Source organism: Sus scrofa, chromosome 6, assembly GCF_054392235.1.
Source record: "Sus scrofa isolate SSC_HxYL_T2T_F1_AM1 chromosome 6, Sscrofa_HxYL_maternal_Yorkshire_Landrace_v2.0, whole genome shotgun sequence".
NCBI lineage: Eukaryota > Metazoa > Chordata > Mammalia > Artiodactyla > Suidae > Sus > Sus scrofa.
Genome location: NC_139388.1, coordinates 20,192,501 through 20,210,553, shown reverse-complemented (window position 1 = coordinate 20,210,553; position 18,053 = coordinate 20,192,501). Strand labels below are relative to the sequence as shown.

General features: G+C 47.0%; 1 protein-coding gene across 9 annotated transcripts in view; it reads right to left on the bottom strand.

The window, feature by feature from the left end:
• Positions 1-1,637: 1,637 nt before the first annotated feature.
• NUP93 (nucleoporin 93) overlaps positions 1,638-18,053 on the bottom strand; it is a 115,967-nt gene continuing 99,551 nt past the window's right edge. For 6 of the 9 annotated variants that reach the window (XM_084958439.1, XM_021093395.2, XM_021093396.2 and 3 more), the window contains 14 exons: positions 15,386-15,518; positions 13,875-14,032; positions 12,517-12,682; positions 12,154-12,247; positions 11,176-11,367; positions 10,322-10,448; positions 10,138-10,210; positions 9,861-9,905; positions 8,196-8,312; positions 7,041-7,159; positions 6,233-6,350; positions 5,701-5,784; positions 4,241-4,369; positions 1,643-1,909 (listed from right to left, as the gene is read on the bottom strand). In XM_084958439.1, the coding sequence (XP_084814565.1) occupies positions 1,799-1,909; positions 4,241-4,369; positions 5,701-5,784; positions 6,233-6,350; positions 7,041-7,159; positions 8,196-8,312; positions 9,861-9,905; positions 10,138-10,210; positions 10,322-10,448; positions 11,176-11,367; positions 12,154-12,247; positions 12,517-12,682; positions 13,875-14,032; positions 15,386-15,518 (1,666 nt within the window). In that variant the 3' untranslated portion in view covers positions 1,643-1,798. 9 annotated transcript variants of the gene reach the window in all.

Sequence of the window (18,053 nt, the reverse complement as noted above, 5' to 3'; positions counted from 1 at the left end):
GGGCTGGTGGTTTTCCTCTCCTTTCTCTGGAAGGTGGCGACCTCCTCCCCTATGCAGGGCTCATGTGCAGCTCTCCTATTTGGAGCTGGGAGAACGGCAGGACTCAAGCAAAGGCCAAGTCACTATTAATTCTCAGGTAAGGGTGATGAACAAGAGGCGAGCCGGGGAGCAATTACATATTTAAACACCTTGAGCCTCTTCCCCTTTACGGCACTGTTACGTTTCTATCTACAAGATCTAGTATTAAAACAACAACAACAACAACAAACAGAGCACTAAGCCACACTTTATGAAAGTCCACGGGGTATTTAAAGAACTGTTAAAACAAATCCGTTGATTTGTTTAAAATATACATCAGTACATATAAACAGGGCACGACTGGTTAAACCAAGTCCCCTGCTGGGCTTGTCTTCTGAGACTTTCTTAATAAAGCTCAGTTGAAGGTGAAGAGACGGCACTAGAGGAGGGGAGACCAAACAGTCCCCACGGCCCCTCAGGCTACATCCCTGAGATACAATGGAATCCAAGTGATGAACAGCAGATGGTCCCATTATCTGTAGATTAGTCCTTTACCACAAGGCAAAGCAACAATTAATATTTTTACAACCAGTGGATTGTGAGGGTAACCCTGCCCAGTGAAGAGTTTTCTCCAGAGGAGCAGAAAGCACCTTTGGAGGCTCCAATCTTGAGTCCTCCTGGGAGAGCCGCCTCAGGAGCAGGCCCAAAAACCAGCAGAGCCGACCATGCCCAATTCATTTTCCACAGCCCCGGCTGCCCTGTTTAGGAACACATACCTGTCCTCACTTCCTCTCCGGTTTAGTCTAAGGCTTCAGGGCCAGTGGCGGGAAAAACAGGGCCAACAATGGGGGACAACCTCTGCTCAGGGCCCAGATACCCAGGCTGCTGGTGTCTGGGTCCTGTACATCAGACACTCGGAGAGAGGCCCGAGCTGGCCTGGCCACATGAGTGGGGAAAGGAAGGAGGGGCTGTCCAAGCAGAGGAACCAGCCACTAGAAAAAGGAACAGAAGGGCTCAGAAGCCCTTGCGAAGAGGGGAGAACACAAGCCCAGGCAGCTGCCTCTTGTGGGGCAGCTATGGAGGGAGAAGCGGTGAGGTCTGCCCTTCCTCGAGCTCTGGCTTGGACACTGACAATGTTCATTTTTTAGGACAGCATTTTCTAGCCTATGTTTTCATCTCCAGTGGGATTTCAATTAATCCTGAGATCAGAGCAGATAATCTGCAGGATGATCTTGGATCCTGCCCTGGACCCCAAGGCACAGCCGAGAGAAGAGAGAGGACAAGGACTGCTTGGCACTTCACACCAAAAGACTAACTAGCCCAAGGCTGAGGTTGGCTTTCGCATTCAAATGAAACTATGCAGTGAACTGTGACCCTGTTACAGGGAATATTATATCTAAATAAAAGCAACTCCCAAAGGCTTCATTTCCTTGCTCATTTTGGGTGAATTTTTAATCATTTAAGGTCAACTTTAACCAAATCATAGATGCCTATATAAGCCTATCATTTTCTAGCCCAAGCACTAATAAAGACATTTCCTTCCACACAAATAAAAATTGAAACAAAATTTCAAAGGAAGAAAAAAAAAAAAAAAACAATGAAAGTAAAAGAATGTGAAAAGAAATACAAATCAAAGAAATTTATTGGTGTTGACAAAAATACATAATACAAAAAACAAAACAAACACAACAGAAACAAAACCAGAGACTCCCCCTGCGGCGGGGCCCCGCGCCCGAGGTACTGACAGCCAGCAGCCCCAGGAACCCTCAGAGCATCGCACTTAATTCATGAGGACCTCCATCTGCACCAGCCTCGCATTGGTGTCCCCAGACGTCCGGTAGGGTATCATCCCAGCGAAGGTAATCAGGGCCCGGGCTTGACTGCGGAGTTGCTGAAAGAAAGGGGAAGCAGAGAAGAAACCCTGTTAACCTCCAGCTTGGGGCACTGTCCTGGGAACCACCACCCTGTCCCCTTCCATCTCCTACCCCTTGGTGCCAGGGCAGATTCCTGGTGGTGGATGACAGTCTTACCCCTCCACTGTCACGTGCGTTCCTCCAGCACAGTTAGGCTCTTCCACTGGGGCCCAATCCCAAAGCCCTTCTACTTAGTAAAAGATGGATGGGCTTGCCAGGCAAGCTGCCTCGCCTGCCACATCTGACCAGCTGCCAACACCGCCCTGTGCCTCACACTGCTGCTCCACTTCCCTGAGCCTCTCTCTCCCCCCTGGCTGGTTTCTGTCCACCTGCTGCCACAGGGACCCAAGTTTGCAGAACCTTCACGAAGCATCTGCACTACCAGAGGCAAGGCCGTACCTGAGTGCAGCCCCTGCCAGTTTTCCTCTCCTACGTCTTCCCTTCCCTTTCCTTGCACTCCTTCCATTTCTACCCTCCTGACTGAAGGGCTTGGCCCTCTTCTCGCAGACAACAGTATTTCTGGGATTCCTGGATCGCTCCGGAATGGAAGAAGATTTTTGTCAGGTGTTTCAACTATAGAAAGAAGACCCTTCACTCCAATTTCCAAGTGATAAATTACTGAATAAGGAATAAAAGAAATGTAGGAGGAGGGCTTCAGGCTGCCCCATACTGAGATGCACTGGATGTTCATACCAGCAAGAAAGGAAACCGTACGTGCAATAGAAGGGGGTGGTTTACACACATCTTTTGGACCAGCAACAAGACTTTAAAGGAAAATTTGAGGATTACTTCCTTGGTCTCTTAGGGACCATTCAGGAAGAAAATAGAAAGGCAAGTGCCTTTCATGTGATACGTGAAATGAATTGGCAAGTACAGGTCCAATTAATGTCCAAACCAAAAGAAATTTTATGATAAGAGCAACATTAGATTTCCCTTAAAACTGCATAAATGTGCACAGGCTCTCATGCCTAACTTGAAGCTCCTTTAAATGAGCTCCAGGGGTGTTCAGGCCAAGGAATCCATCCCCTCACTGAACAGCACTGCAACTTAAACCATGAAGCCAACTCCTTGGGCAGGCAGCTTTTACACATAAGCCTCTCCTCGACCCTACCTGTCATTACAAAGGAGAGTGGTGGGCAAGAGGAAGACAGGAGATGGCTCTATCCATCATATGTAAAAACTAAGTGCCTAAAAAAGAGATTAAAACACACACAGAATGTGAGTCCAGCTCGTCTTTCAACCGTTCCCTTCAGATGTGGAAAATGGCTACATTTTCTTTCTCTGTGAGCAAGCCCTGCTCTGACCTGTGAGCAGCACACAGAATACCAAAAACACCCACCATTTCAGGACTCATATTCATGACGGCACCGCCCTGGGTTTCTTTCATCATAAAAACTCTGCAGCCAAAGCAAGCCCACCGCTGGCACATCTCCTGTTTAGGCTCTTGCCTGTCCAAGTGCAGATGGTGGACCAGCAGCTGCCTCTGGTGCCCACCATGGATGGACCACCATGTCCATGGGCCACTCCCGAGCACTGCATGTGTGCTGCCTAAGGTGAAAACTTCTACCATTACTCAGGAGGCAGACATTCTGACAACGACAGTGCCTGTGGGGTCAGAGCAGAGAGAGCCCACAGACATCCCTGGAGGCAGAAGGTAGTTTTCAAGGCTCTGGTTTCTTTTTTTTTTCTTTTTTTTTTTTTTTTTTTTGTCTTTTTGCTGTTTCTCGGGCCGCTCCCGCGGCATATGGAGGTTCCCAGGCTAGGGGTCCAATCGGAGCTGTGGCCTCCGGCCTATGCCAGAGCCACAGCAACTCGGGATCCGAACGGCATCTGCAACCTACACCACAGCTCATGGCAACGCTGGATCGTTAACCCACTGAGCAAGGGCAGGGACCGAACCCGCAACCTCATGGTTCCTAGTCGGATTCGCTAAATTGGTGACCAAACATACGTACGGTTTTCATGAAAGTGCTGAACTGAGACTCATAAAGTCACCTTGCGCTTTAAAATAGGAGGAATTCTTGTGGAATCACTATAAATTTGCATTTCGTTCGATTTCTCTAAGGGAGATATTCACTGACTCAGCACATTCCCCCTCCCGCCACCTTGAGAAGAGTAGCAACCCCATTAATGTTGGATTTCTCCTGAGAGTCCCCTGACACAAGCTTTACACAGGTGTCAGGCAGCAATAATGAAAAAGAAAAAACCCGAGTAGATTAGGGTCAGAGCAATGGTGTCAGACGGTGCAATGGACGGCAAACCAGAAAGGTAGTTCTCAGCGATGGCTCTGGCCAACGCTGGGATCTTACAGAATCACGGTCCTCGATGACTCGCTGGGGCCTGGATGCCGAGGATGGACTCGTCCCCTTGAGCCTCTTAAACTGTGTGAACAAGATGTTCATGGTGGCGAGAAGCACCTCTGAGAGGTTGTGCCTGATCTGGGCAGAGAGAAGGACATAAAGTAAGAACACGTTGCGCCTGGTCCCATCCCATCTCTACAGCTGCCAGATGGGGCGCTACACAGCCACCGGAGAGGAGCTGACGGCACTGAAACATCAAGTGTGAGAGCACAGCCCGGGCAGCGCTGCTCAGGTCAGGTGGGTCACTCTTCTGCTCCCTTCTTGAGCCAGTCCTTCTAGGTGAAAGCATGCTGACTGCATCTGGTCAGCAGAGCCATCACCGAAAAAAAAAAAGGCTTCATCTAAACGTCAGTAGGTAGGGCTGCCTGTGCTAAGTTCTCCAGTCCCACCACTCCGCACTGCCTCCCACCTACCACACTGTCTCCAGTGGCCCTACACAGCCCCAGCAGAGTCCTTGGGAGTGTCTATGAGGACAGGCCCTGGGACACCACTTCAGGTGACACGATGCATGATGTAACCAAGGGAAGGCAAGAAAACAACCAAAGGAGTGGCTGGGGGTTGACCTGCAGCAGGTGTGAAGGGAAGGCTGCCAAGAGGCAGGACCTCCAGAACTGTGCATACCACAGCAGGCAGGGCCCCAGCCCACATGCAGAAGCTGCCTTCCTTCTTCCTCTAGCAGAGAAACGAAAGGCATGTGCCTATAGAGTAACTGTTTTAAGTTGAAACACTGTCAGCAACATCCCTGAACTAGGCAGCTGGCCCTGCTGCCTGTGATTCTAGAGAAGAGTCTTACCCCAGGTTCACATGGGAATACCCAGCAGAGGTCTGGGCTGCAGTCCAGATCAGGGAAACCAGAATTTTTGGGCTTGTGCATGAAGATTTTTTTAAAGGTCTAGCAATTCCAGTGTGCAGCCCAGACGAGCACCCTGGGCTAGGCATCGACACATGTGATAGACCCTACAGAGATGGTGGTGGCTCTGGGGCTAAGTGAGTCCATGGTCACTGCACCTGCTTCTTGAGACAAAACAGCTCAGAGAAGGGAAGGAAGCAAGTGTATCATGACGCACGTTTCTATGCCCAATGGAACTACTCAGATAAGATCACTGACATAACCTCTAGGACAAGTGGATAATAAAGAATTAAACCAGATCTCAAAGGATCAACAAAAAAAACCTATTTCTCCCAAGAACATGTTTGATCACTAAGGCAAGTATCTTTTCTGAGACAATAATCTAATGGGGATACGTTTACTTGCAGAAAAACCAGCCCAGGAAGCCTGGAATTGGACTCATCTGAGTGTGGACGGTGACTGCAGTAGGACTCTTAAAGTGACTGGCTACATTAAAACAAAAGCTTTCAGTGGAAGTGGGGAAAAAGGAATTTTTTATTTCAGGAAGAAAAGGACTCACCTCATCACTGAAATTTCTGAAGGCAGCCACTCTTTCTTCCACACTTTCCTGATTCAGAGGCACTAGCTTCAAGCGATCAATTATCTGTTTAAAACAAACCCCAGCATCCCCATAAGATACAACCATCAGAGTCATTTCATTTCCTTAAACACATAGTCAGCATCTAACATGTTCATAACGGGCTTCTTAATAGCAAATGCTACCCCCTAGTACAAAGGCTTTGATTCTTACTTGCTGACTGACTCAATTCCTATCCTTGTTTTCTGAGGTAGTTTCACAATTGAGAGATTTCAAATTACTCCGAGAAACCATTCTGCTTTTAGACTAAAGAAGAAAGGAATAGAAAAAAGAAAAAGAAAAAAAAAAGAGCAACACAGAAATCCTTTTAAAATTCCCAGGATCATACTTGTCCTTCTTCACTTAACAGGCCTATCAGTGACATTTCCTTTGTTTTAAATGAGTCCCATGAAACATTCTCATTTTTCAAGGGCATACATTAACTTGCACTTCAAACACCCCTCCTGAAACTTACATCAAAGGCTCTGTCAATATGCCCACTGTGATACTCGTCAAAAAAGGTGATCAAGTCCAACAGAAGATAGAACGTGGAGTCCACAAATTTATTTGCACTGATTCCCTGAGCCCTATACCTGAAGCACAAAAAGAGGGAAGGGAAGTATGAGTAGATGAGGAATTTCGGTGCAATCTATAACTTGAGGATAGCATGTGATTAATGTCAAAACCTCTCTAGATGAGATGAATGAGGGTGTAGAAAATAGTGTTTCCTTTGAAATGGTCAAGCATTTAATGGTGGACTTGATAGAAATCCACCTATAAATATTCGGCCTCCCTTTCAGTGAGCAGCTCCAACCCAGTTTTCTCTGGGTCAACTTCACTAGGTATATCTGTAGAGGGCACAGAAAGTGAGGCCTATCACCACAGCCTGGGAGTTACACCAGTTGAAGTAGGATAACTCCGCTAAGTCATGGGGATAAAAGTAGATCCTGAAACACTGGCCACTACACCTCTAAGAATTCCCCCATCCATCCATCACTAGCTCCATTCCAAAATGCCTTTGGGATGGCTGCTAATGGTATGCAGATGGGTACAATGCCTAGAATTAGGTAGGATTAAAATGCTTTCATACCCTTCTTCTTGGCAAAAATGTTTACCAAGTGACAGGACCAAGTGTTGGTTATGATGTAGGGGATCAGGAACTCATTGCTGGTGCAGTGACGAGGCAGTAGAGCCACTCTGGGGAACTTAGACGTTACAGTAAAGCCGAAGATGCAGCTGGGTGGGTGCTGGGAGCCCCAGGGCCCGTGGGAGCCGGCTCTTACCGTTCTGCGATGGAGAGCGCCATGTTCTTCAGCCTCTCCTTGTTGGACTGTGGCGCACTGATCTGGGGGACGACAGGGCTGAGCAGTTTGTTCATCAGCTCCAGCACCTTGTCAGCATTCTGTTCGATTTTGGTAAATTAAGGGAGGAATCAATTAAAAAATAATCAGTAAGAGGGAAAAAACTAAATAACCAAAGCAAAAGCGGGAATTTCTGTTGTTTCTTGACTGGATGGTGATGACATGGATATATACCTCTGGGAAGGCCATCAAGAGGTACACTGGATTATAACTATATATATATATTTTTTTTTTTTGGTCTTTTTGTCTTTTTGCTATTTCTTTGGGCCGCTCCCGAGGCATATGGAGGTTCCCAGGCTAGGGGTTGAATCGGAGCTGTAGCCACCGGCCTAGGCCAGAGCCACCGCAACGCAGGATCCGAGCCGCGTCTGCAACCTACACCACAGCTCATGGCAATGCCGGATCGTTAACCCACTGAGCAAGGGCAGGGACCGAACCCGCAACCTCATGGTTCCCAGTCGGATTCGCTAACCACTGCGCCACGACGGAAACTCCCTATTACTACATTTTTATACCTTTTAATCAGACCACAATCAAAACATTTTTAAATTTAAAAAATGAATTACAACTCTCTTTTTGCCCACTTTTCTCAGTTGGTAAAAGGAGAGAATGCAATCTTGAAGCCACAGAGTCATCAGTGTTCATGCATGTTCTGAGGAAGCACTGCTTACTCCAGCTCTCTCAGAACTCCTGGGCTGCTGTTTTGTTCCCTAGCACACCCCCATCACCAGCCCGTCTGCGGCTGCCCAGAGGGGGAGCACCGGGCATCTGCACCGGTAGCTTCACTACCCAAACATGATGGATGCTTACTCTGCTGCCAGTGAGACGACAGCTCAAGGCCTTCAGGATGTCCTCTCAATATGTTGCTTTTGTTTGGCCAGAAATACCTTATGGGCAGAAACAATTCTGTAAAATGGGAATTTCGCCTTGACTGGACCATGAACTGCCTGAGCACTAGGAGAAAATGCCTTAGCAGGGAGAGGGGTACAACAACAGCACCTCCGAAATGTTTGTGCATTTAATGCCCAAAGGCTGACAGATCTATAAAGTGCAGAAGAAGGAAAGGGCACATTTTACCTTGGCAAGGTCATAAAGCTTTGCTGCTTCTTCAAACAGTCCTTTGTTTTCTGCCACAGAAGCAACTTTGTTGATAATAGGCTTTGTGTCACTAGTAAACTTATCTATGACTCCAGGCTGACAAAACAAATTATGGAGGAGAGGAAGAGAGAAACGGGGGAATAGAACTGTTATTTTAAACACAGAGAAGCAACTGGGATCCGAAAACTTCTTTAACTGAAAATGCTTGCCCTGGGCAATGCATGTATTTCATCAGCTAGACTCTGGCTTTCTTGAAAATATGAAAAGGACCAAAGAAACTATACACGAAGAGGCAGACTCACAGGCGGTACAGAGGAGTCAGCAATAAGACTCTGGGTTTTCTGATTTTCTAAAAAATGATCCAGAGTAGGAGAAATTATCAGTGATTTCAACTTTGCTGATGAGTAGGGGGAAAAAATTAGGAGGCTTAGAGAAAATATCTGAAAGATTTTGAATTTGCTAAGACAGATGGCAAAAGAAACCCAGTCCTGAAAAAACATATGGCAAGTGGTGTCAGGATATTTAAAAAAAAAAAAAATCACTCAGCTGCAACCAAATGGTCAAGAGACTATGGGAGAGGCCTTAGGAACCACAGAGAGAGGGGAGATAGCGTGACGTCTGATTGGCCGTCTGATTCTCCATCTGAGCTGGACCAATCAGGGTGACCTGCTCCCCCGACGATGGCAGCTCGAGAGATCAGTGAAGAGGTTCTGGGGTTAAAAAGGACTGGGTTCAAATTCCAGCTCCCTTTCTTACTAGCTATACGACCTTGAGGATATAATTAACCTCTCTTGTCTCTACTTCCTCCCTTGGAAAAAAGATAAGGGTTCCCACTGTCTTAGGTTACTGTGGCAATTAGGTGAGATAATTCATGTTAAGCATTCAACACAGGCAGCTGTCACTACTCAATAAGCATGGCCACTGTCACCAGCACTGCCAACTGGTCTTCTACACTGGACAGTGTACGTGGTGTGAGCTCATCTTGCAATTGCTGGCTGTAAGTCACACCTTTGGCATGCATAAGTTCCTGGGCCAGGAATCAAATGTGAGCCACAGCAGTGACAAGAGAGAGGCAGGTGACCCCACAAGGAGCATGACTGAGTGGGGTCAGGACTGGTCTGTGACACCAGGGCCTCTGCCCCTTCTGCTACATTGCCCAATAGGCATGATGGGTCTCAGGGAATCTAAGGCCCACAGCAGCAGCTGCATCTCTGGGGTAGTGTAGGGTTCTGAGTCCTCGGAAACTACCTTTTGAGACAGGTCAAGTGGATTTCTAACTTTCCCATCTGGGGAGAGTAAGTGCCATAATCTATTCCTTTCTTGCATATATTCTAAATTAAGAATGGCAGAAATGTAGCCTTCTCAGGTAAAAAATGGCAGGCATGAACAGATTCAGTATTCTGAACATAATTTAAAACGCTCTCGAATCACAAATTTACACATTTTAAGGAGAAACATCAATGTGCGCAAAATCAAGGCCATCGTTTGGGGCCCGTAATTTTCATTCTTTGTTTTTAAAAAGAGGCAACTTCATTCCAATTTGCATCTTCAGTACCTTGACTTCCAAAATCTAACTATATTCCTTTGACAATTATAAACCCCCAATTGTAAATTCACACATCTCTAGCGGTGCATTTTACTCACCTTTCTACTTCCATCATTCTCTAGTTTCCCAAGAATCATATCAAACTGCAGAGACAAAAAAAGTTTACTCAATTTACTGAATGAGGATATACACATAATCCACAATTCTTTGGAGACAAGAACAATGAGACTGAATCAATATTTTCACAGTCAGAAAGCAAAGAAAACTCCAAAGCCCTCTTGGCCACATCCACCAAACTCAGACCTCATCAGGTATCACATTAGCTTGAGAACATGTATACTGGAAATCAGAGGGTGGAAAACGAAATAGACATACCTCTCGACTTTCTACCACCAGCTCGCTCACACAGCGCAGAAACATATTTTCTCCTTGACTATCCTTCTCATCCCTGGAATGGACACAAACAACCTGGTTTCAGGTGTGGCCTCAAGGACTCTGTCATTCCCACAATGGCAGAAATCAAAACCAGCTGAAGTAAATGTTCAAAAGCCAGTCTAACCTGAGGAAGTAAAAGTACTGGAGGGCCTCCCTCGGGTCCGTGGACTCAAACTTGCGGGTGTAGAGCATGAGCAGCCTCACAAAGTTCAGCCTCCGCATGCAGGGAGGGTCACCGGGCTCATGGCTGACTGCACCAAGGGGGACAGAATGGGTCACAACCACACTGCCCTTCTGACCCTCACCCCCCCCCCCCGCCAGCCCACCCCACCAGGAACTATAGGAACTGACTCCAAAGACCCAGCAGCACCTGCTCCTGCAGCCCAGCCAGTGTTTGGAAAGGAGAGCTTTGGCCAAGTCCCTTCACTACCCTGTCCTCAATTTCATCCCAAGTACAGAGTGGAGGAAACAGCATGGTAGTAAACTACCAGCAGGCTAGGCTCTGAATGAAAAGAGGGAGACAACCGACCAATAAGACATGTGCTCTGGGGTGATGCTGCCGTGCTAAGGAAGTGGCAGCCCCTCCCGAATATTTATCTTCTCTCCTCGCCTGACTCCCACCCAGGCAGGTACGAGCAGAAGATGGCTGGTGGGGCTTCCAGGGTCCCCAGTCAGAGCCCTAATGGGAACCAGAATCACGACTCCAGGGGCTGCTTCTCCTGCACTACCCTCTAGGCAACCTGACTGGCCACTATAAACTAGCACTCTGCACAGCATTTAATATATTAAACACCCCAGGGAATACTAACTAGGGGAGAGGGGCAGGCATGAACTCTCACACTAATCATCCTACAGAAGCCCAACTGTCTCTAACACTCTAAAACTATTTATTTGTCCAAATCCTTGCTGGCTGCACTCTATGTCCACCGCCAGCCATGGGGATGCGTTATGGCTATGCCACTGCCAACAAATACTTACGGAGCTGGGCGCTCTGTCCCGAGGATTTTAAAAGCAGCTTCAGCTCAAAGAGCACCAGTGCCACGTGGACAGCATGGCAGCGCAGCCGCTCCATGCGGAAGAGAAAGGCAATTGCAGCTTCAAACTGCGCTGTCAGGAAGAGCACTTGGAAGTAGAGGAAGGGCTGCTGGTTCACCGTGAAGTGGGACTCGCCTAGAGGGAGAGGAGGTCAAACTGACTCAGAAGGAGCCAGCCTACGGGCAGCCCCGAGCCCAGGCAGAGGCCCTGTGTGCTCAGGACTTGCTGGGCAGGACGAAAGCCCCAGCCTCCGCCTGAGCTGGTGGCAGGGGCTCTGGACACAGCGGACGCCACTCCAGCCGCGCCCAGCTTCCACGTCCTCCAGACCTCACCACACAGCTGAGTGGTGGCCACGCTGTAAAACCCAAACTGCCTGTATCAGTTCAGGACCTTAAAATACAAAGGGGGCTGTTTATCTTCTTTAACCTGTTAAGAGTCACTCAATAGGAGAGGAATGAAGATTTCAAGGCTTCAGTTCACTGAGGTTCACAGATGTTTGCATTCAACATTGCCGACCACTAGTTGGAACCTTTTCTTTTCAGAATTTTTAAACAATGAGAGAAGGACAAAAAAGGAAAGCTATTTCTCCCTTGTTTGTGCTCAGATACAGCCACTGTTGAGATGTGAGGAAGCAATGGCCAGGTCCGTTACGTCTCTCTGAGCAAATGTCTACCAGAGCAGGTCTAAGAACTAGAGGAAAGAGTTTACTGTAAACAACCATATGAGTCACAATACGCTGCTTAAGGCCATATGGCGTCTACTCAAATTTGAAATCACTGCTCTGTTGCATTGTGTTTTGAAGATCCACTGCATTCTGAAGGAAAGACAGTGTTTAGAGAGGAAGGAAATTTCCAGAAAAAAGCGAAGCAGTAACCTTAGGTGCACAAGAGCGATAAGGCAGTTATGTTCACGGTATCTTACCATAGTCTTCCAACAACTGTTTCTGGAACTGAGAGAGAGTGAGCCTGTCTTGTGGGGAGCTGGTGCCGTCGTCATCAAAACACACCTGGTTCAACTAAACCCCCAAGAGAAACACAGGCATTGGTATAAACTACTTCCCAAGCCGGGTGTGGCGTTGTAGCCAGTCAGCAGCCATGCTCGAGGCTCTGCTAACTGCAATTTACTTGTTGGGAATATTACACCGTAAAAAATGGGCCAGGAGACAGGAAATCCACCAGTCAGGCCACCTTACTGGCGTCATGCATTAAACAGTAAAATCTGCTTGCAGAGCACGAGAAGGGGGAGGGGGCAAATGTTCTACTGGGCAAGGGAAGCAGCGCCTGCCTTGAGCCACAGGTAGTCTTCGGTTTTGTCGGCCACCTCGCTCTGGTTGTCGGTGACATCACATCTGCCGATGATACAGTACACGGCCCGTTTGTAGGGATCCGTGTTGTTCCTGAGGGCCCTGCGGTAATGCAGCCGGAGCTTGTTCTCTGTAGCTGGGGACAATCTAAAGACAAAGGAACAGATACACATGCACACATGCTGAGGGTCCCCAAGGGCATCTGACAGCACCCAGGTCCCAACCACGGAACAGGGGCACAAAGCCTTCCTTCAGAGAGGGTAACAGAACGGTCCTGCCCACACTCCCCTGGGTACCCTCGCTTTAACCTGACCTGCAGGTAGGTACCAGCACCGGCGCCTCTGGCTGCTGGCTTCTTTCTCAAGTAGCAGCCTTCAGGGGCACGTGAGACTCTCTGGGGAATCAGTCCTCCACCCCACTCCCCAGCAGTCCTCAAGCAGTGATGGCCAAGGGCAAGTCAGTTCCTCTCTCAGTCCCAAGCTGGCCTCTCCACTCCCTTGTCCCTGAGAGGTCACCTCCCTACACTCAAGTCCTCGCCTCAGGGTCTCCCACTGGGGGAACGCTAAGACGTTAATTCTACTTTACACTCTCTAATGTCAGCAAGACAAGGGCTTACGAACAAGACAACTGACACTGCCTAAAAAAGTAACCCTAGTTTTCCAGAAGTATTGCTCGGGTAACATTATTTCTTCTACATGCAAGTGCATATATTTAAATTGAGTTCTGATATGAACTTAAGTCCAATTACATTAACAAAATCCAGAGAAAAAATAATGCTTAGCAGTTCCTTTAATGCAAGGGAACTAATAAACAACAACAAAAACCTTAGTGAATTCATTCAATGATTACACCTCAAGTTTGCTAACTTCTAATTCTGTCCTTTGAGCTATGAAATGTATGACAACCTATTTTCTTATTCTTTTTCTTTTTTTTTTCTGGCTGCACCCACGGCATGCAGGCCAGGGATCGAACCTGTGCCACAGCTGTAACCACAGCCACAGCAGTGACAATGCCAATCTTTAACCTGCTGAGCCATGAGGGAACTCTGACAACATATTTTTATTTGGGTCAACCAGAAAAGCACTGAACAAGAATAAACCAAGTGTAACAACAAGGTTTCATTTTATAGAGTGTCTATGCTATGCCTTGGATTTTGTAAGTCTAGACATTGGTGTCAGAATGGGGCTCTTTTAATGTTTTCAACTGTTATTCTCCAGAGTTCTACTTGTTTTCTAAACTTCATTTCTTCCCAAGGAGAAACTTATCTGGAGCCATGCACAAGGGAGAGAGCAATGCCAGCGGAGGCTGCCCTGTAGATGCACCGTCTCACTGACCGTACCTTCTGTCCTTGCTGTTCATGTACTCCTGGAACCAAGTTTTAAACTCTCCCAGCTGGTGCTGAGCGCGGTTAACCACCTGTGAGGCGGCAAGCAGGTCTCCACAGCGCATGCAGTAATAAATTAAGGCCCACACGGGATGGCCTTCCACCTCTCCATCCTAAAAGAGGAATGGTGCTTGAATAAACAGGCAACCAAAGCTAAGTGATGGCTTTCGATGCGCTGGCCCTCAGCTAAGCCCTCTTCTTGTATTGAGTCACTTACTCTCATGACTCCATTAGGCAGGGACCGTGAATGGTCTCCTCTGTTTTCCAAACCAAGAAACCGAGGCATGGGGATGTTAAATAATGTGCCCAAGGTAAGCTGGTAAGTGGCACTGCAGCTGCAGAGCCTTTCCTCCACAGCACTCTGTGCCCCACATGACTCAAAGCCAGCCAGTGAGCTTCCCTTGGAGCCCCAGTCCCCCACAGCACTCAGGTGACACCTTCTGTGATCATTACAGGTGTGCACTCTTGCAACCCCCACAAGCCAAGGCTGAAGATGTTCACTGACCAATGAGAGACTTATCATCAAATTCAGTTTATAAAATGTTGGCCATTAGCCAAATGGCCCCTGAGCTGTTCATTCAGTTCCTGAGTATCTCTGTTTTGGATGCCGTGCTAGGCACTGGGCATCTAAGAAGGCAGCTGTTCCCACTCAGCACCAGAGCTTCTCTCTCCTAAAAGTAGTTTCATCAAAACCTGCGAAGCATCACCAAGGAGCCCTCTGGTTACTCCCCTCTGCTTCTCCCCAACTCCCTCACAAAAGTGGACCTCAGACTTCCTTTCTCGGCTCTTCCACCCTTCCCTTGACAGGACTCTTTCCAAAACCCAGATCTGATCGTGTCACTCCCTACTTAAACCCCTCTGAGCTGTTTATTATCCCAAGTGCTCAGCCTGGCATTCGAGGCCCCGCCCTACCAGGTGTCATGCATTTGTCCACGCTGCTCCCTCCTCAGGAACACCCTTTCCCAAACCCCTGGCTGGTGAGTGCCTATTCTTCAAGCACAAGTGTGGCCTTCACCTCCTGTATGAAGGCAGCCTTCTGTGCATCCTACCACCCTCGGTACAAAACACTCCGCACACAGCATGGTATCTAACATAACTGGGCTGTGAGCTGAGAAGAAAGGCACATTCTGGGAACCTTATGCAACTCTGTTCTTCCAGCTGTTTGAGCCAACCATCTCTGAAGTCATGCCTGACTCTGCCGCTCATACCCACAGACAAGTTCTACTGGGTCTATGTCCAGAACCCAATGACGTCATCACCACCCCCACAGCCCGCACCTCCTCTATGAGCAACCTGGATTCCTGCACCACTAGCCTCCCAAGGTCTCCCAGCTTTTCTCCTCGCCCCCTCTGGTCTCTTCTCCAAAAAGCAGTATCCACACATAACCTCATTTAAACTGAAAACATCTATGCATGCACGACTGCTCTGGGAGTGTTAACTGACCACATAGAGAAAGATGCCAGTACCTGAAGTCCAGGCAAGGGAGCTGGAAGTTTGATGTTCAGGAAACTTCGAACCAACTGGTAAGTCCCAGGCACCCCGCCCAGCTGGGCCTGATGCAAGTTTCCAAAGACAGTCACAAGGGTGTAATTCTTATAACTGGAAAAAATTTAAAGGTAAAGAAGAGGCAGACTGAAAACACGTATTACACACATCTGTGTCCCTACGCACTACATTAGACTGAACTCCACAGAGAAGGGCTTGGACTTCAACCTAACGCAGAAGAGGAAACAGCGCATGCCTGATGAAGCGTACTGCATTATTTATTCAGTGGGTGGTGGATAATTGTGAAGATTTCTCATCACAGCAGATTCTCAAAAGAATCCCTAGAGCAATGTAATTGTGGACTTCAAATGCATTAAAGGCTAACATGTAGAATAATAATTGCTCCAGCTCAGAGCCTAATGCTCTAGTGAGATCTTTTTAAACTTTTAGCTTGGAAAAAATTTAAAGCTACAGAAAATTAAAAGAATAGTCCAATGAATGCTCATATAGCCTTTACTTAGACTCACCAACTGTTAATCTTTGCAGGCATGTTTCTCTATGTATGCATGCATACACATGTTTACATATGTGCACTTTTCATCTGAACTATTTGAAAATGTTACAAAAATTTAGGAATCGGGGCTACCTAATCTTAAGTACTTCACCATGTATCTCCTAATTAGGACGAATTGCCTACCTAACCTCAACACTATCATGATAGCAGGAAATTTAACATTATGTACTGTTATTATCTAAAATATAACCTATATTCAAACCTCTTAATAATGTTCAATAATTTTTTTTTTTTTAAATAACCCAGGGTCCAGTCAGGTGAATGCCTGAAATTTAGTGGTCATCCCACTTCCATTTCCCTTACTCTAGGGTAATTCTACCAACTTTTTATGGCACTGACCTTTTAAAAAGAATCCAGGCAGCTACCTGGTTACAACATCCCACAAGCTGGATAGTTCCTTGTAATCTCATCCAAGTTCAACTTTTTTTTTTTGTCTTTTTGCCTTTTCTAGGGCCACTCCCGTGGCATATGGAGATTCCCAGGCTAGGGGTCTAATCGTAGCTGCCGGCCTACGCCAGGGCCACAGCCACGCTGGATCCAAGCCACATCTGTGACCTTCACCACAGCTCATGGCAATGCTGGATCCTTAACCCACTGAGCGAGGCCAGGGATCAAATCTGCAACCTCATGGTTCCTAGTTGAATTCGTTAACCACTGAGCCACGAGGGAACTCCCAGGTTCAACTTTTTTCGTCACGAATCTCACAAAAGCTGATGCTGGTACTGCCACTGAGTCCCCCAGTGAGGCAGGTTATATACCATTTTGTCCCATTCATGGTAATATTTAGTTGTTCTCTCTCTCTTTTTTTTTTTTTGGCCTCTCCACAGCGTATGAAGTTCCTGGGCCAGGGATTAGATCCAAGCCGTAGTTGCGACCTAAACTGCGGCTGTGGCAATACTGGATCCCTAACCCATGTGCTGGGCCAGGGAGCGAACATGTGTCCCGATATTCCCAAGACGAGGCCAATCCGGTTGACCCACAGCAGGAACTCTAGTAACATTTCATTTTGATCACTTGGTTAAAAGGTGTTGTCCATCAGATTTTACTGCTGTAAAAACACCTCCTTTTCTCTTTGTAATTAAGAAGTACTCTACGGGGCAATATTTGGAAGTCATGTGATTATTGTGTTCACCAATAATCTTTCACCCAATAGTTTCCGCTGATGGTCCTCTACTGTCACATTGGTGGGTCAAGTGATAACTTTCTACTATTCCCTCATCATTTATATGTTAAATGCTTCTTATAATCCTCTACAGCGTTGTAAAATTGTTTTTACATTAAGATTAAAAGGTCTGAGTTACAGACATCTAAACATGGCGTTAATACAATGAAGAGCTTTCTAAATATGTTTTCTGTCCAAAACAAAAGACTGCCTCAAAAAGTCAGGTGCTCCATGTACACAAAGATATTCAACACCAGATTAAGTATGATAACAGATTGAGAGCGAGAGTGAGTGGAGACAAGAGAAAGAGAGGGAGACACAGAGAAAAACAACTGAATGTCAGTTATGGAAAAACACTCAATCGGAGTTCCGTCATGGCGCAGTGGTTAAGGAATCCGACTAGGAACCATGAGGTTGCGGGTTTGATCCCTGGCCTTGCTCAGTGGGTTAAAGATCCGGCGTTGCCGTGAGCTGCAATGTAGGCTGCAGACTCGGCTTGGATTCTGTGTTGGCTATAGCTCCGATTAAGACCCCTAGCCTGGGAATCTCCATATGCTGCAGGATCAGCCCTAGAAAAGACACACACACACACACACACACACACACACACACACACACACACACACACACACCTCAACAGAATTTGCTGTAGTTGTAAAAAATGATACTGACAAAAAACTTGAAAAGAAAACTATTTAAAACCATGTATTGTACATATCTGGATTATAAACTGTGTAAAAGATAAAAATCAAACAAAATGCTCTTATGTCCCAAAAAGCTGGGGTGGGGTGGGGTGAGGAAATACAAGGTAAAAGGAGCCTCTGGATGTGGGAGAGGAGATCACTCCTTTTTTCAGATCCTCTTTTTGGCATCTTCAATAGTTCTATAATAATCACGTAGCATTTTTTTATAG